Genomic DNA, 27298 nt, shown 5'->3' on the forward strand with positions numbered 1-27298 from the left:
AAAGAATTTACTGACCAATTTAATAAAAGAACCGAGTTTATTCTTTTCGAAACTCGTCCGGTCTTTTGGAGCACCACATACGTTTTTAAATAATTGTGTCAGGAAAACGGATGAAAAACCTTGTTTAGTTATTCTGAAGGGTGGCTACACACACTTTAGTTGAATTCTTTGTCTTGTTTTGGATAATTCAATATACTTTAATCAAGACACACACACACTCTTGGATTTATAAACTTTTCTTTTACTAATCATCGAATGAAGGAGCTTGAATAGAAAACAAAATAATAATCAGAAAATAAAAAATAGACAACTAGAAGTTGAAAACTTAAAATGGCACAATTTGTATGGACAAAAACATTGGCTTGATTACTACATTATTGTATTTTGATAGTTCCCCCTTTAACGTTTTACACCAGTACCAATACCTAACAACAACGAGATGATGTGCGAAGTTCTGCATCGATGAAGACGATGGCCCAGTCTTTGTGTCCTCAACTGTAGAGCGATTAAGAATCCTGGTAGGCTCGAGAGCCGGTTGGGACGAGGACCACAGGATGCAGACTGTTGAAGGAGAGGTTTACTGCTGGTGGCTTGAGGCTTCTCTGAGGTCGCTGGCTTTGTCCCACTGGTTTGGCCGCTAACTTGATCAAGCTTGTCTGCCGACCTGGCAAGGCTCGCTGGCTGCCTGTTGAGCTTAGACCTGACCAGGACCGGCCAGGGCCTCGCCACAGCTTTTTCTGTCGTAACATGCCGTGCTGCCTTGTGGCTGGCCACATTCAGACCGCCCTTGCGAGGTGAATCGAGTACCAGTTCTTGGTTCAGGTCTCCTGGGGGGGGCAGACCCCCCCCCTGTAGTGCAGTTGTCACGGCAACCTTTAATGCGAACATGCAGCCATAGCCCCTGTCCCCAACCTCACATTCCAGCAGTATCAGCCCGATAACATATCTAAGTGATTGACTTAAGACACAGTGTTCACTTACATATTTTGACATTGCAAAATGGAATTCTGACCAAACGTTGAATACTCTACATAAAAAACTCAATTATTTATGATATTTTAGGTTTTTTTTTTCTAAGTGGACATACAGATTATAATAGATATTGTTTTTGGTATTTTAACTAGTTTTTTAAACTAGTTATTTTGAATTGTTCCATATTTTTATCTTGTTTCGAAAGTGATTTTTTTTTTGTAGTATTTTTTTTGGTTTGCTAGACTATACATTTAAAAATAATAATAATCATGAGCAATAATATCTGTTAAGAGGGTAGTTTTTTTTGCAGTGGAAATACAAGTAGCTATGGTGTATTGTGTACACAAAATGTCATAGTCACGCTTATGGGCGATGACCCAGCATTAACAGGTTAATGCTTTTCTTATTTGAATGCTTTTGCTTTTGACTTATTGGGTTCTTTTCTGTATCGCTCTTTCCTGCAGGTCATGATATTGTATTTCCACCCAAGTGTTTTCCGCTGCATCCTGCTGAGATGGGTTCGCCTTCTAGGTTTCGCAATCTTGTACGGTACCATCATTCTCAAGCTGTACAGGTAAACCATATTACAATTGATTCTTATCTTTTTGAAATTGATAGGTCATTAACAGTGTTGGACACGTTACTGAAAACAAGTAATTAATTACAATTAGTAGTTACTTCATTTAAAAAGTAATTTTGTTACCGTCCGAATTACTGAAACCCAAAAGTAGCGTGTTACTCTGAAAGTAACTACAGTAATCCCTCGGTTATTGTGGTCAATGAGGGGCAGAATCCTTTGCGAAATCTGAAAATCTTTGAAGTAAAAACCATTATTTGTTTTTTTCTTTATTTATTTTCTTATATGTTTATTCATTACTCAAGAACAAACCCAATTTACTGGCTCAAGTATTTATATAACAAATAAAAGTACTGTACTTTATGATATTATTAGTTACAAATAACTTCTGTACTGTTCTGTATATACTGTATATATATATACACAAGACCACCAGCATTGGAAAAACCTGGTTCATCTGGTCGGCTCAACGCACAGGGACGGGACCCCCGACCTTCGCTGGAGCAATAATCAATAATCAATATATATATATATATATATATATATATATATATATATATATATATATATATATATATATATATATATATATATATATATATATATATATATATATATATATATATACGATATAATGATTGTACTAACTGTATTGAGTTGTACTTTTTAGGGCCTTATAAACATGCCAACTCTACTTGATTAGTGGTGTAATTCTGGCTAATGATTAACTAGGGTTAACTAATATGGTTAGGGTTCCTCAATCTGTCCTTATATATGGGGAAACAGGTATGGATTAGATGGTGTTAAAGTTCCTGAACCGTTTTTAATGAGTGGCAGTGTAATGCACAAGGAATAACAACATTTGAGTAGCAATTTTTTATTAGTAACCATTTACGGCACTTGTTATGAAAAAAGGTAAATGTTTTCCAGGAGAGTGTTACTTTTCACGCGTTACTCCCAACATTGCTCATGAATTTCCATGATTATTTCAAGTCTTTGGCTGTCAATGGCAGTAAGAGAGTTGAGGGAAGAGGAAGTATTTTCTGAATATTTATGGTTTCCAATGTGTTTATCTGCTACTGCCAGACGAATGTAGCATTCAGACACGCTGGTTTCTGTGCAAGTGCTTCAACAGACCGAGCAAAGGGCAAGACCGGTCAGAGAAGTATACAGATTTGATCCTTTTCCGAGCTAGCTGTTTGGCTGTGAAGTGGGCCTTGGGGGAGTTATCTTGCAAGCTAAATATTTGTATCCTGGATGTTGATGATCTTATCTTGAGTGCCTTAAAGTTGATCATCTTCAACTTATGCATTCTACTGGAGAACTCAATAACTTTTCCGCGCCACAAGGCCTTGCAGATTTTAAGGTGCACCCGAGATTTTTTTTATTTTTATATACAAGGCGCACAGGACTATAAGATGCATATAATTAAAATAACAGAAAGTGCTAGATTTGCACTATAAATTAGTAATATCGTATTTGTGCATTGATTTGCATGTAATAACAGAGCGGAAGGCAGCACATAATATTCACTACACCACTAGGGATACAGACGACACAAGAAAATGCATCAAGTTTTATGTCATCATCACAATGTTTTTAGTCACAGTACCATGTTGTCGATGTTCTCATTGGGCTGCAAGAATATTGTCAGACATTAAACTGGTCCGCGATACAGAAAAAGTCGGTGACCACTGAATACAATCTTGTATTCTTTTCTCACAGACACTTTGCAAATCACAAAATTCAGAACTGAATGAAGACAAAGACATTGTGGGAAACAATTTGGTTGTCCTAAAAGATGTAAATAAACACGTATTCAACATTTATCACTTACAATAATTATTTTGCTAAGTCTCAGCTGAGAAAAAGTAAAACAAAATGTATAGCGATTGTTAATCATTTTTTGTTTTCTAATTCCCCCGACATTTGTATCTGGTTCGGTGACTAAAAATTGTGAGATACGAACAAATGCATTTCCCTCTGTCATCTATGTTGTGGCCTAGTGGTTAGGATTTGGTGGTCTTACTGTCGCTATCCGGGTTCGATTCTGTGTTGTCACAATTGTTATCTTATTGTGGTCAGTGATGAACATCACCTGATCAATAATTTCACGTAATGATCATATACAAGTATGCATTTCCAATTTTTCCAGCACACAAGGCGCCACGGATTTTGAGACGCACGTTCAAATTTCTGGACAATTTGTGTTTCTTCAGTTCATTTTATAGTCCAGAAAATACAATATTTGTTCCCCCTACTTCGATACATGAACAGAAGATAATAGGTGAAGCTTTATAACAGGCTGAGATTCATGTGAAAATTCCAATTAACAAATGCATTTTTAATTCTTCCTTGTTTGTTGCTTCCAGTTGCAAAAATGTGTGCATTTCTAATTAATTCATTCCCCTTCATTGGATTCATCCAGAGTGTTAAAGGTGTTCTTATCACGTACGGCGCAAAGGACACCCTACATGACCAGCTGGCACGTCCTGAGGATGCTGACAATCATTCTCTTGGTGGTGCTCTGGTTCTTGGTAGCCTGGAGTTTGGCCGTGTGCCAAAACCCCCACGTGACTCAGGCCCTCATCGGAGCCGGCATCTCATCCGAAGGGCTGCAGTTTAGTATGTGTCTGCTAGATCGTTGGGACTACATGATGGCTATTGGTGAGTGAGTTTTGATCCTGCTGGTATGAGTTTTCCCAGAATACTCTATGGGGTTGCAAAGATTAGTTGAGATTTTCGACAAAAATCCATAATATCAACAGTAAATCGAATAAATAGAATTATTATGTCGACCATTGTCGCCAGACATCTGTTTCCACCATAGTGAAGCATCGCTATATGAATATGATCTCTGCTGAGAGGCACACTTCTGGTAACAGATAGATACAGAAACGGCGGTCTCAACATCTACTACGCGTCCCAAAGTTTGGAAGAATTTTAGCCTGGATACTACGAATAAAAAGACAACTATAGACTATAAGGAGCAGTTTTTTTCATAGTTTGCTCGAAGGTGAGACTAGTACATGAAATCAAGAACAGATTATTATATCGTTGAGTTTAAAATTAGTACTGTATATCACGTCACATGTTACTTTCACACTAAACAGCAAGACGTTTCAACGTTGAACACGACGGTAAAAGCGGAAAGAGGAAGCCGACACATTGTTTCCCTCTGGGACCTACCTGGAGTTGTTTACCGGTAAAAGTGACACCAAGGATGAATATTAAATTGGATTTATTGTTTTGAATTGAAGCTGATAGCTTGGTAGGCACATTATTTATGCTTGAGTTATCTGAATAACCCATAATATGTTAAGTCGTTAATGTCAAGCCTGTCTAAGATATGCATGTGCCTGTAACGTTAGAATACCGTGTTCTCAATTTATATAATTTTAAATATCCCTTCTTGATTACTTTTATTTTTTGGGTTTCGGATTCTGTCAAACAAATTTCCTCCCAAAAATGCAACTTGGTCAGACTTTGGACATGGGTGACTTTTACTTTTCATACAAGACTCTGATATTTCAGATGTTTCAGAATATATCAGAATGTTGTGAAGACTGACAATACCAGCCATTGATATCTCTTTTATAGCATGCCAAACGATTGTGCACCAAAAAGAAGTAAATGACTCTGTCAGTGTGATATGTAGTGCATCAAATGTACTGCAGGTTTCTCTGTACCTGCGCTGTACACTGTATAAAATAAATAGTCAAGAGTCAATCTTCCATCTGAAAAAATAAAGATGAGGATGAAAAACGAAGCTGTCAAACTCTCACACACTGACTTTCAATACAATAATCTCTCCATCTGTGTCCGTGTAGAGCATGAAGGACAGGAAACAGAGAGCCTTTTAGTTGCCAAGACAACCATTGAGAAGACATTATTGTGTCGACGCAGTGCCTCCAACAGGATGTCCCTTGCAAAGTTGCTTCTGAAAAACCCCCAGTATTACGATTCTTGGAAAATGAGCTTATTGGTTTGGCCTTGGTAATTTTGACAAGGGAACACTGTCTAAAAATAACCCTTTTTTACAACAACCTAAATAGGATGTAGATTAACAGGATTAAACAAGTTTTAATTGTATTTGCATAGATATATATATGTATATTTTATAGTAAAGTTTACATTTGTTGACCTGGAGAGGGATGGGCGCCACCAGGCTATACTCGCCCAAGACACACCACAGGAAATGGTGGCCCTACAACCCCATTGGTTAAGGAAGGGAAACAAAAAAATAAGGAGGGAAGCTGTTGCTAGATTTTGAATTCGCAAAGAGAACAGAGGAGAGTCCAAACCTCAGATAAGAAATATAGAACTGTTCTCAAAGCCCACCCTTGAGCCCTTTTGTTTTATATTAATCTTCTTTTTTGCTTTTGTCATGTTCGAAATAAAAGTTTCATTCAATTTCCTAAATTGCAAAAGCCGATTCCCCCTAAAGGGATGTCAAAGAACAGTAACATGATTGGCCGATAGTGACAATGGTTTAAACCATGAGTCTCTAACATGATACCAGGGTTCCTACTAAGGACAGCTGAGGTGTCCATGGCCCTGTCTGGAAAAGTGCTATCTAGTGCAGGGTTATTATGATTTTCTAATAAAATGATTTGACCATACTTGCACTTATAACATCATAGTAACATAATAACAACATTGTAATAACGTGATAAGTTATTATTTTAGAAATGCATATCAAATTGGGTACCCTTTGCACTAATTAGTAACAAAAGTAAAAAATGTAATATTTTCAGAAAGTGGAAATTGTGTACATACAGTAATACAATCTAAAAACTTTCAACAGTATTAAAAAATACTTCTACAACAACTGTCACAAAGTAAAAGTTAAGAGAGTTGAATCTGAAAAATCAGCAATGTAACTAAGAAGTCCTTTTGGCTCTGTTGCCATACTGAAAAAAGAATTGACTGTTTTTTGTTCAGAAACAAGAACATGTTTACATTTTTGTTGCAGCCCCTTTGCTCTCTGTAGGGTGAACTTTTTAATGTCTTTATGTAAATTTGCCCCAGTAGCGACCACTTTACGACATAAAATTAAACCTGGCTTTGTCCTCTTCTGTTGTTGAAAAAATAAGTCCACATCAACTTTCATATGTATCTTCTTATGAGAAGAAATTGGATTGGGCCCTCTCCTCTGCTCGGCAGGCAGGATGCAGCAGCAGGCCAGGTAGCTAGGGGTGCTAAAAGTGTGTCAGGCAAACACATAGAGTGACCACAACCCTGGATGAGAGAGAAAATGAGTGCACTATCTATATTTAAAAGCAGTGATTTGAGAAAACTGGTTAAGTGAAGTATCGACCCCATGAAAATAGTATCGATCTGATTTGATTACTTGCTTAGTATTTATAATATTGACAATCTGCAGTGAGGGAGAGACTGAGGGTGAGTGGTTGCCCATGTTTATGTGACCCAGTTCCATGTCTTTATCTTCCCAGCTGAGTTCCTGTTCCTGATGTGGGGAGTTTACCTATGTTTCGCTGTCCGAGCCATTCACTCCGCTTTCCACGAGCCACGCTACATGGCGGTGGCCATCTACAATGAGGTCATTTTATCGTCCGTCTTTCACATTATCAGGTGGGTATAAAAAAACTTCAATGATGTCGCTTAATGATATTAGATCAGCATTAAATAAATCGAAATGCCTCCACAACATTTGCCTCATTGACTCAACCAGGTCCTGACTTCTCTTTGAGTAATTGACATGATGTATTTTACAGTGACACCCAAAATGCGGTCAGATTGATGACTACTATTCAGTTTGGCTTGAAATATTGACGGATTAAAGAGAATTGGGTCCTTAATGTTGGGTTGGCGTTCTAATCCAGCTACTAGACTTCCTCTGCAGAGTTTGCATGTTCTCCCCGTGCTTGCGTGGGTTTCCTTTGGGCACTCCGATTTTCTCCCACAATACTGATACCATACACCGCGGCTCAGCAACAAGGGGCTCTGCAGTCACATGCATATCTTTGGTGCGTTTTCAAAATGTTTGATAGTGGAAAATGATATGATTTATATGGTAGGACAAACATAAAATCACATTTTTCAATGAAGATAATACATATATTTACATGCAGTACCTGTTGCCTTCCTCATAAGTCTTATATAAGGGTTTTAATTTTCTAATATTGGCTACATCAAATTCTCCTCGCTCTGAAAAAATACTGATACTTTGAAATAAATATTTAGAAATCCTAGCAATAATTTAGGGGGAAATATTTTATAAGTTGATGGTATAGTACCATTCCTTTATTTTAAGGTTAATTGTTTTTAAATGGCAACTAAAATGCGGCTGATTCTAGTATCAGCTACCATCAAGAGAATGGCCTGTTTACTTTTGAGTAATACGCCCTTTAGTGTTGGATTTACCATTGATTTGTACTTTTGTCCTTTTCCGTAATGATCTTCCAACCCTGATTTTGTTTCTGATTGAGTTCAAATTGGCAAACTGACCTTATCTTAGTGGTAATCATCTTGTCCTTATTTGGAACAGATGAAAGCTTTCAGTCAAAACTATTTTGTCCGTCACGCATTTTTCCAGAAAAAGTGTGATTGGAAATGTTTGCATTTAGGAGTAATTATCAGAGCAAAACGGCAAAGATTTTTTTAAATCCATTAGGAAGTTGAAGCCGACATGCGTTCATTAGTGTTGTGGTTATAAATGGAACAGCTCTCACTTGCTGAGGAGAGCAAACCTTACCTATGTTTGGTTCCATTTTTGCTTCTGTCATGCAGAGACGAGGTTGCTCGGCATTAAAGTCACACATGATGGGAGTAGACACATAAAAAAAGTGACATTCAAAGTGACATTCATCTCTCTTTAATACATAAAATGTTCAATAAATGTTTTCATTAAATATACATGTAAATACAAGCTTATTTGGTTTTGTGAACATCCTGTAGTGTTTCTTATGAGATTTTGACAATGATTTGGGGCTCTTGTCGGCTCATGTTTACTTCTATTTTCACCAAATTGAACCTTCAGCAAACATCAGATAAATGTGTCAGATTTAGGTGATTGTGTTTTCCTTGTTTTGCACTGAGAACATCTTTGATAACAAGATTTTATGACTCCACTATTAAAATATGGATAATAGACAACAATTTTACCAAGTAGGTTGATTAAGATAAATGCTCTGACACAAATTGACCTATCAGGTTGCGTTTTGACCTTCATCTAAGCCCTGCCCCCATGTTTATTATGACAAATACTCCCTAGAAATGTCTTACCAACCCCAAAAGCGCTTCAAAAAAAGAGAAGGATTTTCTGACATTCACAATGACATCAATGTGAGATTTTGATGGTTTAATGATTAAAGGCAATAAGGAGAAGTATATAGAATGGGATCAGTTAGACTGCAAGGGCAAAGATAAGAGGTATGCAGCATTTAAATGCCTGTACCTCAGCATGAAAAAAATGTTACAGTTATGATAAAAAGTAGATGATGAGAGTCATTGAAAAAAATCACGTGACACACTATACCTAGCAATAAAGCAATCATTAATGTTAATTCGAATTAGTGTTACATTTGTTTTTATGCTGCAAGCTTACAACGAAGAATGTTGTTTTATTCTCACTACTAAACACCCGTTGTTCTTTATCCTGACTATTACTGAGCATTTCTTTGCAATCATTGAAACTATTTGCCAATCATGTTGTTGTAGTTTGATATCCAAACCATTTAAGGTTGATTTGCTTTTTGTAACCCAAGAGATTGAAATAAAAACAAGTTTCAGGCTCAACTTGCTAGACAGTCCACAAAAAGCAACCAAATCATAAACTGAACTGTTATTAACAAAATAGAAATGCGCATGAAAAAAGTCAAACAGGAGAGTTTGGGCAGAGTCGTCTCACACGCGTTGATAATTCTGCAAAACTGAGATCTTCAACCATAGCGTGCATCTCTTCTCGTCATTGTGTCACCTTTTCAAGGAACAGCAATTTAGAATTTGAACATTGGTGCTCTACTTTCTGATTTGCCGTCAACAATTTAGTTTGTTGTTTTGCAGCGGCACACCAAACGGTACTCACTTTGAGAGACAATATCTTAACAAGATAAACGTGTTTGATTTACCGTAGTAAGAATCGCGTTGATCTTGAAATACGTTAAAGGCCACAAGCACAAGCTATTTATCGGATCTATTGTATCTTTGTACTTCACTTAAAATGGATATTGAGTCACTTAAATGCAATACAGGTTACCCATTGAAGATCCACATTTTCCAAATGCAACCTATGATATTTTGTTGCCTGCAGTTTCATAATTTCCTGTAAAACTGTACCCAGACCATGTCTATTGTTTTGCAGTGTTTCTGCGTAAAAATATATATGACCTTTCTTTTTCCTGATGTGAGGGGTGATGCAAAATATTCGCTAAGTTAACATACAATTGGATGATAAAGTATGCGTATCATTTTATCGAGCACAATACTCTCTATGTAAGCCTCAAGAGATAAAGTTGATTTGTGAACTTTTGCAAACAGGTCTCAATAAAAGAATGGTAGGAGCAGGAGAGCGTATTAAGTTTATTGCAGACACACAAAAAAAGTTCCACTTTATCCAAAAGTAGAAGTGCAAGCACGCTGTCCAAACATGACAGGCACTGGCAGGTGGAACCTTGGAGCTAAATGTAGAAGAAGTAATGAGACAAGTGGAGGCTTGTGGGAGAGTGTAACACAACGTGATGGAGCGATCTCATTGTTTAGAAATGGAAGGGAGCAAGACACTGTGTTATTTTGCTTGCAATTTAACTTAACAGCAGTTTTGACATGTCTCCTCTGTAGTTTATAGTATAACATTTACCTACCTATTCAATGATAAAAGTATAAGCTGGGGGTTTGATATTCTCTCTAAATATCTGTTGTTCGTTATTTTGCTAACCATTAATCGTGTATATATCAATAATGAACTGTATGTAAGAGTTAAAACGTCCTTGATTTCAAATTGAATAGGGTAGTTTGAAACCTCTTATTTCTTATTTTCGGACCAGCACGTGGACTCAAAGTAAATTCAAATCAGACAACAATTAAGGTTCTCAATATCAATTGATGCTCTCAAATTGAATGCCAGATAATTTTAAAGAAAAACGTAACTTTAAAGGTACACAGTGTAATGTTTGACCACTAGATGTTGCTGTACTGTGTAGTGCAACCTAAAGCAAGTGCTGCAAAATACAAGGAAGAACACAAACTAGAGAGACTAAAAGTGACCAAATCGCACTATTCTTCTTATCACTCTTTTTGCCCATCCTTTCACAAGGATTGTTTTTGGTTATACCCTTAGCAGCAATTTGGCGGACAACCATGTCGGCTCCCTCAAGGTGAGCCTCACATTATGTAAATAAAGAAAGTTTCCTGACCTAGGAGTATCTAAAAAATGTGTGCTTATAGTTCATGTATATTTGTGTATTATTCAAATTAATATTGTTTTTTTTTGTTAATTACGTTTTGGTTTTTTTTTTACAAATAAAAGGTTCTAGATCATACACAGTCCCTGTAAAAACTCTGTGATTAAAAATGTACCAATCCAACAATAATACTCCCTTATTAATTGGTTGTTTTGTTAAAAAATAATTCAGTCATTTAGCTTGTTCTAGGTATAGCCACCCCAGATATTTGGGATTGTTTAGTTTAACATGGCCTTGCAAAAAGTCCAGGGTATCAAATCCCCAGTGTCCAGGTCATCTGCTAGTTTTCTAGCTTTTGAAGGTTGTCTTGTATGATAACAGCCAGTTGGTGGTTCCAAATCCAGTTGTTTTAAGAAAACTGGTCATATTTTGGTGGGGGTTTTTTTCAACATATTTGGTTTTACTGACAATTAAAATGATAAATGTAAATGTACCAATACTGAAAAAATGTATTTGTTTTAAATTAACAAAGTGGTAGATTTAACTTATGTATATTTCAATTGTACATGCTGGTAAAATTGTTATAACCATGATACAAACAATGTGGTTTGGGTACTAACCTATCCCAACAGTTGATGCACTGAGGAGAAACACTTTTTTTTACTGATGTCTGGCAGGCTAGGATCCCAAGGGCTGTGAGACTTCTTTGTTCATGTGGCTTTTAACATTCCACTTTGTCTGGCTGAACAGAATTTGCCTTTTCGCAGGTTCTCTTTGGCTCCCGGCCTTCACCCTGACTGGATGCTGGTGCTGATATTCACCCACACTCACCTAACAGTCACTGTGACTGTGGGACTGCTTCTTGTTCCAAAGGTATCGCGGTTCAAAATTCATGCCCAACTCTGGTTCTGCAGTTTAGCCTTAGAGCAGTGGTTCCCAAAGTGGGCGGTGAAAAGATCTGGGGGGGCGGTGAGGAAGAAAGGCGCGGTAGGGCAGCGGCAGTCCGAAGTCAAAGTCAGAAGTTTGAACGTTTGTACACAACACGTTAGGGCTGCAAGATTAACCAAAATCGAATCGACATTGCAATGTGACGTAGTGCAGTTGTCAAACAGCAAAGCACTGCGGTGTTTTCAAGGTTTTGTAGTGAGTGATGGAGTTTTGGCCAACCTCAATTGTTGTTGTTCGAGTTTTAAAAGCACTGACCGATCAGAGGCAAGTTTTAATACTAGCACTAGCCAAAAGAGGCCATTCAAAGTTTGCAAGCACTACACTATGCCGCACCCACCGTGTGAGTGTCACGAACCCGGGCAGGAAACAGTATTGAGAACCCAATAGCGTAACATACTCACAGTTTATTAGGGAGACTCGATCCGGTCTTTTTTTGTGCCCAAATAGAATTTGCAAAAAACTGCAAAAGATATTTTTAAAAATGCCAAAAATAGAGATAGGTCTTACATTATATTTTTCTGTCATGTGATGCACAGGTATTGGATTTGAGTCTGTATCAGTAGGGACAAAAGATAAAGCAATAATTTAATTTTTTTTTGTCCCTTTTGCCAAATGTTCTAACCGAATGCGGCTGGTGGCTGAAAGAGTTTGCCCACCGTTGGCACACGGTGATCTGTTATTGCGCCTTTGGTGAAAGTAAAACACACGTAATAAACATAAAGTGCATAAAAGTGTGATGACGTATTGCTGCTTCTAAAAAAAAAACGCTGTTTTATCTGCTTAAGCTCGTATGAAAGGAGCAATCACAAGCAAGCATTGGAAAAAGTACTGTATGAAGAAACACATTTGCAGCTAGTGCCGTAAACACATTCGAACTGTGTTAGTCATTATTGTGATTTCACTAAGCATTCCCATGAGGGGTTTTCACACACCATCCCTTACGTCCAATAGAAAACATTTAAATGCCCCTCTGTGCGCTAAAAGCAGTACCGCGTCAATGTTCCTGCTTCTCCCATTCGTTCTTAATCAGGCTCATCCGACGTTGGAGTCGTTCGAGTGGGCCGACATAATGAAGCGCAACAAGAAACTGTTAAGCTAACACAGCGTTTGTTCCTCACCCTGGCCTAAATATTAAGCATCCCTTTGTTTTCACTGCTCAAGCTAAATCATAAAATTGCACCATCACCTGCTACCTTCATGTGGCTGACCTGTGTGCCGTAAATACTCCATTGAATGTATTATTTATAGGGTAGCATCTTATCTCAAAACAGTAATCCAACGTTTTTCACGGGGGTTGCAATTCAAAACAGGCAAAGTAGAAACCTTTAGTTATTTATTCATTGAATAACCTATTACTTGGAAATCAATTTACAGGCTCAGATGTTTAAAACTGACTACTTTAAAAACATATTTTTGGGGGGAAAATAACATATTATGATTTTAAAAGAACCTTACTGCTTTTTTGCACAACGGTATTAAGGACATGGTCCACTTTACTTCTCATGATCCTTTATTGCCACCATGTAGATTGGAAAACTGCATTTCCTTTCTGTTCTTCAACCAAAAATGTTCAAAAAGACCATATTAAATCAAAAACAAAAACAAAATAAATATGTCTGGAGCCGCAAAAAAAATCAAAGGCCGTATGTAAGTCTTATGAGAGAGGAAACACCTACTATCATGCAAAACGTTAAGAATGTGTTCTGTTTGCACTATTACAGATGCCATATATTTTTTCATTATCAAATTTTGTGCCAAGGAGCCACTAGGGAGCGTGGAACAACCTCATGTGGCTCCAGAGCAAGATTAGCAGGTCAAGGAATTCAACTTTGTTGGGGATAGAAAGCCTCTTCCTCTGCCTTTTGGTGCTATTGTCGGTCTAGATTGTTTTGTTGACATGAAGGCTTTTAAAGAAAATTGAAGATGAAAAATATTTGGCATGTATGATGTTGGTATGTCAAGCAGTTTTATGTATGGGTACTACTCAGACCGCAGCATCATTAACACAAAGACGGAGACAAGGAGAAATGGGCGGGGCGACTGTTTAGCCAATCAGAATGCAGAACATAATGCACAATTAAAAACCCCTTTTGAACAGTAGCTTACGGTATGAACTAATTTGTATACAAAAAGATAATAAGCTTTAAACGATTTACAAAGGTTTTTTTTGTTACCCCATGGCATTTGGGTGACGTAGAGGCATGATTGGAGAAATAGATAATTCATAAACATCCACAGTGACTTATTCTTTTAAATTAACATAATTAAATTTTAGGAAGATATTTATTGTCATGTCATGGGGCACATAAAGTACAAGCTATGTTGTGCTTCCCTTTCGGTGAAGAATTATTAAAAATAATAATAATACTTAACCATGATATATTTTTGCACATTTTAAAGATCCTTAATTTTGTCTACTTGAAAAATAAGTTAGGATATTTTATTTATTTTATATTCCAAACAAACAGGAAAATTATCTTATTTTTTATTTTTTTATTTTGTGTAAAATAAGAAAAAAAAAATATTTTAGGAGTAATTACACAATTCCCGATTATTTTTTGGGGGGATATTTTACAAAACAAAGGAGCTGCCGACATTTCAAACTTTTTAACTCCTTGCTGCCATCTATTGGCTTAGTAAGCTTGTTCATGATGAGCTTCCAAGTATGTGTATTTCTTAGTCGCGCTCTCCTTTTTTCATCTTTTTTGGGGTTTTGGGTTGGCGTTTGGAATACAGTGGGACCTCGCTATTTCGCAGTTCCACGTTTGCGGGATCAGAGCTTCGCGGGTCTAAAAAAAAAAAAATAATTAAATAAAATAATTTGAAAAAATAATTATTTATTTTTTTAATTTATTTTTTAAGCATTTTTGAAGAGGCCTCGCTACTTCGTGGTTCCACGTTCGCGGGCTCAGAGCTGCGCAGGTCTAAAAAATAATAATAATAAAATAAAATGCTTAAAAGAAGCATTAAAATAAGCATTTTTGAAGGGGCGTCGCTACTTTGCGGATTTTCACTTTTCGTGGGTGGTTTTGGTCCCCATTAACCGCGATAACCGAGGGATTACTGTATACTTGAAATAAGCCTCTTCTTACATTCACCATATCCATGCTACAATAACAAATAGAAGGGGTAGAGGACAAGCATGAAAATTTGTGTTTTTGGCATTTATTGCAGGATTAATGTTTACATTACAAAGACTCAAAAATGTCTTGCAAGATATTCTTTTTTGGAGGTTTAAAATTGCAGGCAGAAAATTCTCATGATTCAAACAAAACGTGTTTGATTCGAGACAGAATTAAAGTATTTAGTGCAGGAAAATATTTTTTTTTATTAATTGTGTGGTGATTGTTTTATGGCACTCTTTGTCTTAGTTCTTGTCTAAAGGGACTCAGGCTCGAGACGATATTGCGACCGAGGCCTATGAGGAGGAGCTGGACATTGGAAGATCTGGATCTTACCTGAATAACAGCATTACGTCTGCATGGAGTGATCACAGCTTGGACCCTGAGGAGATACGGGTGAGGGAACACACAAATGGGTCACCTTAGTGAACTGAAATAAGATGTATACAGAATAAAATTGTCTTTGTTGTCATTTATAACAACATTGTGAACATTGTTTGCAGCAATATTAGATATAGCACTCCAGGGTAAGCACACAATAAGGACTTCCATCCATTCATCCATCCCTTATCTGCACCGCTTATCTGCAGTGGGGTCGCAGGGGTGCTGGAGCCCATCCCAGATATCTTCGGGCAGCGGGCAGGGCACACACTGAAGTGTTTGCCAGCCAGTCGCACGGCACACAGAGACAGACAACTCACTCACCCATTCACACCTAGGGACAATTTGAACCGACCAATTACCCTGACATGCATGTTTTTGGGATGTGGGAGGAAACTGGAGTTCCCGGAGGAAACCCATGCAGGCACGGGGAGAACATGCAAACTCAGCACAGGGAGGCAGTGGTAGCTGGAATTGAACCCTGAACCTCCGCACCGTGGGGCTGTGCGCTAACTACACAGCCGCCATGCCGCATAATAAGGACTTTTAAGATAATAATGAGATAAAACAATACATAGATTAATAGACAAAAACATTAAAAGGTAGTGCTTGGATACTGGCTTGAGTAGTAAGTGCAATTTTCTTATGTAAAATTGTATCTAAAGTAGTGCAATAGCATTTAGCAGAAACAAAAGCCCCAATTAAGTCGATAAACAAGATAAGAATACCCATTTTTCAATAGCAAAACTACTGTAATTTGAAATACAAATAAAGTCTTCAGCGTCCATGAGCACAATGTACTTTACAACTGCCACTGTGAGTATGCAGATATTTATTATATACAATAATATATATAATTGATATACTGTTTTTAAAGGGGAATTTTTTTTTAATTATTTTGCATATTTCTACCTTTTTAATTTGTTGAAAGAAGAAGCTCTTTAACTTTGTTATACTTGCATAATGACAATAAAGGCCATTCATTGATTCATTCATTCATGAACTGCACTAAAGTGTGCACAAACAGGCACTCTGTGGTGCTGGATATCCTCCCCTGCATCCTCTCTCTTTTACACATATATATATATATATATATATATATATATATATATATATATATATATATATATATATATATATATATATATATATATATATATATATATATATATATATATATATATATATATATATATATATACAATAATTTTGATGTATTGTCTAATAGATACACAGTTCTCTTAGTTCATATAGTCTCTTGCTAAACATTGGAAATTTTGATAAAGTTTTGGGTTCCATCCAGGGAAAAATATTGGAAAAAAGGGTGATATGATATAGCGCAGGTTTATGTAAAAAAACACATTTGAAATGCCAAAATGTTGCACCTCGGTTCAAATTTTGTAGCAAAGACTGGGTAGAGAAAATACATGTACTGCTATCATAATTCAGAATGTTTGATCCTTTGAAAAACTGAAATAGTACCATTAAAAAAATGAGTTTTTACAAATAACATATAGCATATTTCCAGTAATATGTTTTAAATGTACACTTTTATGAGTAAATGCAGATATATTGGGTGCAAAAGAGCCATACTACTTCTGAGCACAAGGTAACTACAGACCTATCTACAACGTACAAAATGTCAGTGAAATCCCCTGGGACTGTAAGTACATGAACTTCAACTAACTTACCGCCCCTTTCCTCAGGATGAGTTGAAGAAACTCTACGCCCAGCTGGAAGTCTATAAATGCAAGAAGATGCTCGCCAACAACCCTCACCTCCAGAAGAAACGCAATTCGAAAAAGGGTCTGGGTCGGACGCTGATGAAAAGGATCACCGAGATCCCTGAAACCATGCACATCCACCGCCAGTGCAGCCGAGAGGACGGCAGCGAGCATGGAAGCAACCGCAGCACATTGCGGAGGAACCACATTGAGTCTGGTCAGCACGATGCACCCTCTTTAACGTGGTCATCTTGGAAATAAGAGGGAACTTTGTTCATGTGCAGGAAATGCAGTGTGGAGAGGGCTTACTTTCAATCTGATTCTCATCTCATCTCATCTCATCAGCTGCACCGCTTATCCTCAGTAGGGTCGCCGGGGTGCTGGAGCCCATCCCAGTAATCATCGGGCAGTGGGCAGGGGACACCCTGAACTGGTTGCCAGCCAATCGCAGGGCACACGGGGACAGACAACTCACTCGCTCATTTACACCTAGGGACAATTTGTACCGGACAATTCACCTGAAATGCATGTTTTTGGAATGTGGGAGGAAACCGGAGTGCCCGGAGGAAACCCACGCAAGCACGGGGAGAACATACAAACTCCGCACAGGAAGTCTGGAGCTGGATTTGAACCCACGCAGGAGGTTCCCATGACATGAACTGTGCCGCACATGCGCTAACCACTTCGCCGCCGTGCTGCCCCAATCCGATTCTGTTCATCATTAAAAATCTTAATTTAGCTGCTTAGCATTAGGGCTAAGGCAGTCGTGACACTGCCGAGTGAAGTTAACTTTTGGAGAAGCAAATTGGCTGAATGCAGCGTTTCAAATTTCTCACAAGACACGCAATGAACAAATAAAATCCTTAATCCATTGGCAGAATATTTTGCCAATTTCAAATATATTCATTAATTTCTCGCCGAAGCCCTGAAATGTGGCAGTTAGCAGGGGACATCCTGGAGCGATTGCTAACCCCGCACAGGAAATCCGGTAGCTGGATTTGAACCCACACAGGAGGTTCCCAGGACCTTAGAACTGTGCCGCACACGCGCTAACTACTGCGCCGCTGTGCTGCCCCATGTATATATATATACATATATATATATATATATATATATATATATATATATATATATATATATAAATAATAGTTTCATTATATTTATATATATTTGCCTTAAAATAAACAAAATCATCTGATTTGGTTATTTTAAGACAGAAATACAAAAAAAGAAAATGAATAAAACGACCTACAATTGTCTATAAAGATGATTTTGCATATTTTACAGGAACAATGTGTATTACATGAAACCTCCTAGTGGTAAATATAAAATATAAAATATAATATATATATATATATATATATATATATATATATATATATATATATATATATATATATATATATATATATATATATATATATATATATATATATAAACACATATATATAAAAATATATATCTATATCTACTCTGGTCAGATCCCTCAAGAGGGTTGATCGACAGCAAGACACATACAAAAACAAAGAAAATAAAAAAAAAGGGAAAAAGTATCAAAAAAAACACACACAAAATTTTTGGGACCATGGCCAACCCAAAAGCCCAAACACCCAAACAAGTTAAGCACCTCGGCATCCAAGTTGGTCACGCTTTCGTCCCTCCAGAGAGTCCAGATGAAACGTGACACAAGAAAGCGAACATGTCACTCGGGTCAGGGTGACACAACACACTCTTCTGTTCAACAGCAGGGCCCGACAGCTTTCACTGGTTTACCCCTGTTGCATCATACAGGTGCCGTGCCCATCCCTTAGAACGCGTCCAAACAAAAAGCGCAAATCATATAAACATGCATTTTTAGACAAATAATATTAGGAAAATATACATGTTTTTTACATAACATGAGCCTCACCTAAGGGAGCAGTCAAATTTGTTGTTGTCATCTTGCTAGTATCTACCTACCTACCTACCTACCTACCTACCTACCTACCTACCTACCTACCTACCTTGGTCATATCCCTCAAGAGGGGTGACCGACAGCAAGACACACACATACAATAACAAAGAAAATAAAAGGGAAATAAATAACAAAAAAAAGAAAAAAAACACAAAATTTGTTGGACCATGGCCGACCCAATTGCCCAAACACCCAAACAAGTTAGGCACCTTGGCACCCAAGTTGGTCATGCTTTTGTCCCTCCAGATGAAACGTGACACCAGAAAGCGGCCATGTCACTCGGGTCAAGGTGAAACAACACACTCTTTTGTTCAACAGCAGGGCCCGACAACTTTCACTGGTTTACCCCTGCCGCATCATACGGGTGCCCAGTCCATCCTTAAGAACACGTCCACAATCCCACTATCCTTTAACAACACCTCTCCACTCCTTTCTATAACCAACAAAAGCTCTAGCTTCCAGCTTGCTAATATGGGTACTCAAAAAAAAGCGCAGTCTCAGTTCTGACACTACACCCTTTAACATTTTCATGGTGTTCTCTACTACGTCCACCATTCAAGATACCAAGATTGGTTTTGTAGCGTATTTCCGCGACCTCACAGAATCAATTACCTGCAGGTATGTATGTGAGAAATAATGCACGCTGAAAGAAGATAAGATGCTAAAGCTTGAAGATAACATGGAAAAATTCTGTTGCCATTGCAACCCAAGCATCAGAATATGTGGCACTGGTCTGCAAAAGCAGTATGCAGATTGTCAGCGGTCATGCTTGCAGAGAGCATCAAGCATGTGCAGAGATTGAAACTGTCAGCATCGAGGCACAGTTAGATGGTGATGTGGGCACAAATACATACACACAACTCTTCCCCCTTTACACATATCAGTTCTTTCAAACAACGCTCACAGTTTTTTCTCATGGTGTCCTTGACTTTTTCCAAGACACACACACACACACACACACACACACACATACACACACACACACACACACAAGGCACACGGAAAAATAAGACAGATTTTGAAGCAAATTATAGTATTTGTATGTTTGAATATATGTTTCTTATTTTATTAGAAATAGAAGACAGCATATATATTAAAGCAAGAACAACATGGCAAAACTTTATTTTTTGCATCGTGAGTTACATATTCAAAACTCTATTGCTATAAACATGTTTGGACAGATGGAGTTGCCTGAAAATGTCAGGTTTGTATTAGGAATGAAATGGACACAGTGACCTTGTGGATATCCTGTTAATGGTGCGTTTGAAATTCAGTTACAAGGCTACATGCTGCAGTGGCTCCAAATCTAATTCCTGCCGAGATGTTTTAGTCGCCACTGAGTGAAGGAAGGCAACCTTCAACTGAAAGATTCTAAATGTTTTGCAGCTAATATATCAACCAGGAGATCACACAGCTCCAATATAAGTGATTGGATACGTGTTGTGATGCACAAAGTATTTGCGAATCAAGGATGGTTCAATTTGAAAGTAAAAATATCTAGTTTTGATTCAGCAGGATTTGGTTCGTTGGGGCTCATTTTGAGACGATGCAATTGAATAAAATTCTTGGTTTCATTTTATAATGCATCAAGTCCCTCCAATTCTGATGTACTCCATGTTCAATATTTCGACTTCATGATGCCAGAGCCCCGTCAACTGTATTATCTTCGGCATCATAGTGTTTGTTTATACACGATCCATGCCAGCTGCACGATTGGTCCCACACATTTGAGTAAAAAACAGAAAGATTAAAATTGTTTTAGAAACCTTTCAAAACAACTATTATGATTTGTAAATGTATCTTTAAAATATCCTCCTCACTCCTGGTGGGGTGGGAGCTGTGTGATCAGACTCAGGTCCTCTACTAGAAGCCTGCGCTCTTTTGGACTGAGGCTACAGATCTTGTTCCTGGGATCTGTTGGAGTCACTCTTTCAGTTTGGGTGTTACTGCCCTTGTTGCCTCCACTACCCCGGGCACCACGCTGGCCCGGATTGTCCACATCTGTTCCAGCTTCTCTTTCAACCTTTGGTAGTTCTCCAGTTTCTCGTGTTCCTTCTTCCTTATGTTGGCGTTAGCTGGCAACACCACATATATCACCACCCTCTATTGCTCTTTGTCCATCACCACTATGTCTGGTTGGTTAACCAGGATATCCTTGTCAGTCTGGAAGTTGAACTCTCACAGGCTCTTGGCCTTGTTGTTCTCAGAAGCCTGTGGTATGGCCCACCAGGATCTGGGTACTTTAATGACATTCTGGTTGAAGATGTTCCTGTGTGCAGTCCCAGGTTTTTGGTTGCACCTCTCGATGTACGCTGATCCAGCTAAAGTCTTACACCCTGCCATGATATGCTGGAATGTTTCAGGGGTATCTCTGCAGTCTGCTTCCTGTGATCTGATCTACTCCGGTAGATGCTGACCTCTATGGCTCTTGTGCTTATGGTCTGTTCTTGTACTGCCATGACCAGCACCTCAGTGGTATCAGTCAGTCCTGCTATTTTAAGCCATTGGTGGGATTTCTTGATGCCAGCCAACTCCTCTATCTGAAGGTAGTACATTTCATGTAGGGACTTATCCTTCCAGGATGTCTCCTCCTCATCCTCTACACTCTCTTCAGGTACATGCTGCTTAGACATTCACCCAGCAGATCATCTTTTGGGGCTATTTGTTCGATGTACTTTTGGAGTTTAGGAATTTTATCCCTGACCATGGTGTTGTTGCTCACTAGCCCAGTCTGTCATACAAAGTATGTTGATATAAATTTAGAAATGGATTGTTGAATTATGAAATTCATACACTTATTACCCAGTGGCAGAAAATTGTAACCATTGTAGGTACAATTTGTCTTATTTGAAGATCTTTCTTCCGGTTGCCTAAAAATACAAAATAAAATACAAAAATAAAATTAAAAAAAGACTCCTTGAAATAGGCAAAATTATCTTATTTAGCAGATACTGGATAGTTTTGCTCAGTTTAAGAATTTTTTTCTACCAGGATTAGAAAAAAAATTAAAAAAACATTTTCTGCCAATGGGCTAGCAATTTATTTTTGCAGCGTGGAAGCAGATTAGAATGAGAAGCTTGATATATTTTGAAGTGTAGCAGTTTAATTTAGGGATTTATATAAAACAACGTGTTTTAGAAAATCAATGTGTGGTCAAGTTTGACTCCGATTTTCATTTTTCACAAATCACAATAATTTCTCGAAACATTTTTTCTTCATTCAGGAAAACTTCGAGATGATTCCCTCAAGAGCAAAGTCACAAGCTTGCCGAAATCTCTTAGCTACGACCACGTTTGTGACCAAGATGATGATACGGCCAGTCAAACTGTCTCGGCAATGAGGGAGAAAGGCGCTCTAGCTGGTAGTGGCGGAGAAAGTTCCCTATTTGGGTCTCTCATCGGACGCAAAGATTGCAAAAAACATCTGGAACCAGTTGCCTCACCCTCAAAACTTGAACCGGCGCAGTCAACAGAGTCGGTTCCACTTTTTTGGAAATCAGCGAGCGTTCACAACCTAACACATGAGAAGAAACCAGCACACCTGCGGACCACCATCATGCAGAAGTCTCTCAGTGTGATCGCCAGCGCCAAGGAGAAGATGCCAGGGCTCAACAACAAGACGCAGAGTGTGAATGATGCCAGCAAAAAAGGTCTGAAAGGGAATGGGGAGCAAGTCTTGTCAGAAGTGGATGAGGATCCTGAACATTATCCCAAAATGATTGTCAGCCAATCAGTGGAGTATTCCAAGACACCCTTGAAGATGGGCATCATGAAGCAACAGGTATCTATTAGAGGGCTAAGGAGTCAGAACTCGAAAATTTGTTTTGCCAGAAATAAACTTAATTGGATCGAATGGATCTAGATTTCTGAGTTGACCCAATTTGGGATGTTAAACTAACTAGTGGATTTTAGGGGGTTGCTCAAAACAATACAATAATTTATAATTTACCCCTTGCCCTGGTAGTGTAAGATCGTAAAAGTGTGCCTATCAGTTACTGACTCAGGCATGGACCGAGGGTATCAAAGGGAGCTGGGTGAAAGAGGTAGAAAGGGGAAGCGGAGGGTGGTGGGGGGATGGGGTGGTCGTGGGGTGGGATTTGACTCACTTCGCAGCAAAGTGGCGGTTTGAGGCGATTAGTGAAAGGGCTAAGTATCAATCCCAGGAAAATGGTATGGATCCAATCAAAGTACAGTGGAACCTCGGTTCGAACAAATCGGAGTCCGACCAAAAATTTCGAGAAATTCTTGCTTCGCTGTTCGGTCAAAAAATCGGAGTTCGAACGCCGGTAATGCGTACGATAGGGTGCGATGCTAAGCGGCGTTTGGGTGTAGATCGCTCTTTTCGTGACCAACTGTTATCGCGTGCAGACGTGCTTCGTTTTGCTTTCGCTTTTAATATAGGTGTACGATGTGTTTTAGCCCCTAATTATGCCTCCGAAAAAAGTCAGTGCAAGCAGCAAAGTTGCTACAAGTGAAAAAAGAAAAGTAGTGCGTACAACTATTGCATTTAAGAAATAAATAATAGCAAAATATGAAGGAGGTGTGTTAGCGCCTTCTGCTGACCACCACAAAGGTAAGAAATCCTATTCATAATTCTTTTCTTTATCCTTTCTTTTTTTATTTTTACACGTTCATGTTGGAACGGAGCCCCCTTTCCAATGAACCGCTCACCACTTGGTGTGGAGACCCGGGTGCTAAATGACTTGTAAACAACCTGATTTTTTTATTTTTACACGTTCATGTTTGCGTAATCTTTCGTACGGAAGATTACGATAACGTGAACGTATGATTAGCCTGGGTTAGCTTTATGTTTACGTTAAACATTCAAGGTAAACATTCAGGGTGTTGGAACGGATTAAAACGATTTACATTATTTTTAATGGAAAAAATGATTTCGGTGATCGAACAAATCGGTTTTTGAACAGGGTCCTGGAACGGATTATGGTCGAGAACCGAGGTTCCACTGTACTTGATTAGTATCAATGATATTGATACTTTCATAGAAGTGTCCACAACAGATCTTCCATAGTCTTGGCTTCAATTTTTACCTGTTAGAGTGTTTTATTGATTTTGTCAAGGGTTCTTGAAATGTGCAAAAAGAAAAATTAAAGCCAAATGAAAATGGTTGAAATATCGGTCCAGATTGGGCACTTTTGGGTTCTGTTTTTAGGGCTTGCTAATATATTTCATTACTAACTTCTAGGTGAGTGGTAGCCAGCCATCCATTTGCTCAGAAACTGGCAGAAACTTGTATGACGTGTCTGAAGTTTGTCCCTGGGAGACAGAAGAGGTTCAGACACCATCTGAATTAAAGACACAGAAGCACGTGTCCATTGCCCCGGGAGATACCAACACGGGTCGAAGAGGAAGCAGCAGCTCTGGCACAAGCAAATGCAATCGCTCTCAGCAGAGACTCAAAAGTGGGCAGTCTCCTTCAAACAGACGACGCTCCAAGGATCAAAGCAGTGAAAGGGAGGAAAGCAGGGAGGCGCGAAAATCACGCGGACCAAGGTCACCTCTGCCACTCAAGCCGGACGTCAGCCCTTGGGATTTCCATGAGCAGCCCATGCTTGGTGGGGTCTCAGAGTCCATTTCCCCAGACAGAATCCGGCGCAAAAAGAGCGTCACGCCCACCGACGGCAAGCCCAAAGCACTGCGCTCAGACCACTCCAAGTCCACGGGAAGTCTCCTGCAGCCCCCTTCCTTGATGGTGGAGATCTGCCCATGGGATTACAACAGTCCACCATCACCCAAGCAAGAAAAGACCTGCAGCAGCCCCTCCACACACAAAAAGAAACGTAAAGGCTCGTGTTCATCTAACCATAAATCTGAGAAAGAAAAAGGGAGGGAGAAAAACCGGGAAAGACGGAGCTCCTCCAGCAAGCCGCCGTCAGAGAGGAGGCGCGTCAGCCAGTCAGAGTGTGGTGGGCCAGTCTCAGAACGACGGAGGAGCTCTAGCAAAGACCAAGATGTGGCAGAAGCGAGGAGGGTGGAGATGCCTTCGGACGGCAGACTCGATCAGACTATATTCTCCACTGAGAGGAAGAAAGACAGGTATCACAAACCCGCTGGGAGCGGTTGCCCAAAAATTGCAGACGTTTGTCCCTGGGATGTTGACGACCAAGACCTTGGGGAGAGGCCCTGATAAAAATGACTACTTTAGATTTGTATTTACTAACCTAGAGCATGATGATGCAACCTTTTATCACTGATTTTGAAAAACTAAAACATGGAAACTTTAATCCAAAGTCATTTTTTGCACTTCCATTGAGAATGTGACAGCAGAACTACTTTCTTCAGCACCTTTGATGGAGAGGTTTAGTCATTTTCCGCACAGTGTGGTCACTAGCAGACTGGGGGGAAATATTGCACTGGTTTGGCAATGCATTGGAGGACAAACGTTCTGATCTTATTATCTGATTGACTCTCTTATTGTGGTATACAAAACACGTCAATTTCTCATGGTCACGCCAAGATTTTGACCTGTAGAGTTCCTGTTTTGAAAAATTATATATATATATATATATATATATATATATATATATATAAATATACAAATTAAACACTTGGATGAAATAGCTTACAACAATATAAGCATGGTGAGAATGTGAGAAAATAAGCCTGCACTAGTGGTCTTAACGGCATTTGATATGAAATACGTCATAATGGCGATTAATAATCGTGATTAAGCTGTTTTGCAGTGGAGTTCAATTCTAAAGTGAACTAGCTAGCAGGTACCGGTGTACGATGACGAATCAACTGTTGAACAGTCCTGAGTGCGACTGACAGCAGCCGGCGCTGCTAATGCCAGCATATATTTCTAGACCTGTTGGGCACTGCTTATTTTTCATCTGTTGTCACAAGTCTGCATTCAAAATATGCCACCCAGTCATACACTTTCTGTCACATATATTGTCTGCATCTCTGTTAGGGTTACATTAATATTATTGTTTTTTGTGTGTAGCAATTGTGAGATACACAAGGAGGGAAAGCGGTGCTTGTATGGGTTGTATGTGAATATAGTAATCCCTCGGTTATCGCGGTTAATGGGGACCAAAACCACCCGCGAAAAGTGAAAATCCGCGAAGTAGCGACGCCCCTTCAAAAATGCTTAATTTTTATTTTTTTTTATTATTATTCTTTTTTGGACCTGCGAAGCTCTGAACCCGCGAATGTGGAACCACGAAGTAGCGACACCCCTTCAAAAATGCTTAAGAAAAATATTTTTTTTTCTTTTTTTTTTAAATTATTTTATTTTATTATTATTTTTTAGACCCGCGAACGTCAAACCTCGAAGTAGCGAGGTCCCATTGTACTCCATTATTTTGAGTCATTTTTGCTTCACACTAGGGACTACAACTTGTATCTTTCTAACATTCATAATATTGACCTTTAAGTGTGGCAAACACCTCTTACTTCTGTCTTTACATGCAATTTCTAGACCAAAATTAATCAAAATGCATGCAACTGTCACAACCAGAAGGGAATCAGGACCCAAATGCGTAGCGTTAACCACAAGCTTATTGATAGAAAGAGGAAGGGCAGCGCCCACGATCCGGTGCTCGCTGGACGTGGGAAGCAAGCCGCTCACACAATCAGATCCTGATCCGAATACGGAAGTGGATCTTCGAAAAGCGGGAGATGGCGGTGACAAGGACGAAAAAAACAGGTTGATAACCGGGACAGGAGAGCAAAAACGTGGTCGGGATCCAAACTTGGTGGTAAGCCGGGACGGGGGAGCAAACATGGTCGGGGTCAAAAACAGGTCGTAGCCGGAGCCAAAAAGGGAGATCAGGAACGGACAGGTGGAGAAACGGGTGCAAAAAGCGGGACGGACGGGAGTCAGAGTCAAAATGCTTGCCTTGTAGAAACAGAGGTATGCTGACGGATTGACAACATGTGCGTGAAAGGACTGGGCTTAAAAAGGACAGGGAACCAATCAGGTTTTCTTAAATGAGACGAACATAATTTTTCTGACCACGGTCAACTGAAACAAAGATTGATTCAAAGTCGGTCTGAAGACATCTGCTCGACCCCAAAAATGTATGAGTGTGTGTGTTCTTCTTATCATTTTATTTTTGTGATTTTTTTTTTCAAACAGTTCCTCTTCTAATTCAAATAAACTGGCGGATATGAATTAATGACCATGATTCCCAACAAGTCAATTGTAAGATGCTGCTGTCGAGTTGCTCGCTATTGCTGTCAAAGAAAAAAAATCACGTCACTATGAGTGAATTGCATTTTGCCTGCATGCTA

General features: G+C 38.9%; 1 protein-coding gene across 1 annotated transcript in view; it reads left to right on the plus strand.

The window, feature by feature from the left end:
- Window positions 1-25549, plus strand: part of gpr158b (G protein-coupled receptor 158b) — a 73469-nt gene extending 47920 nt beyond the window's left edge. The window contains exons 6-13 of the mRNA XM_088334714.1: window positions 1437-1546; window positions 3978-4216; window positions 7006-7144; window positions 11682-11787; window positions 15234-15380; window positions 17072-17306; window positions 22267-22823; window positions 24246-25549. Of these exons, the coding sequence (XP_088190840.1) occupies window positions 1437-1546; window positions 3978-4216; window positions 7006-7144; window positions 11682-11787; window positions 15234-15380; window positions 17072-17306; window positions 22267-22823; window positions 24246-25187 (2475 nt within the window). The 3' untranslated portion in view covers window positions 25188-25549. The remainder of the gene's footprint in view (window positions 1-1436; window positions 1547-3977; window positions 4217-7005; window positions 7145-11681; window positions 11788-15233; window positions 15381-17071; window positions 17307-22266; window positions 22824-24245) is intronic.
- The last annotated feature ends 1749 nt before the right edge of the window (window positions 25550-27298 follow it).

Source organism: Urocampus carinirostris, chromosome 1 (genome assembly GCF_059441175.1).
Source record: "Urocampus carinirostris isolate Australia breed hairy pipefish chromosome 1, RoL_Ucar_1.0, whole genome shotgun sequence".
Lineage (NCBI taxonomy): Eukaryota > Metazoa > Chordata > Actinopteri > Syngnathiformes > Syngnathidae > Urocampus > Urocampus carinirostris.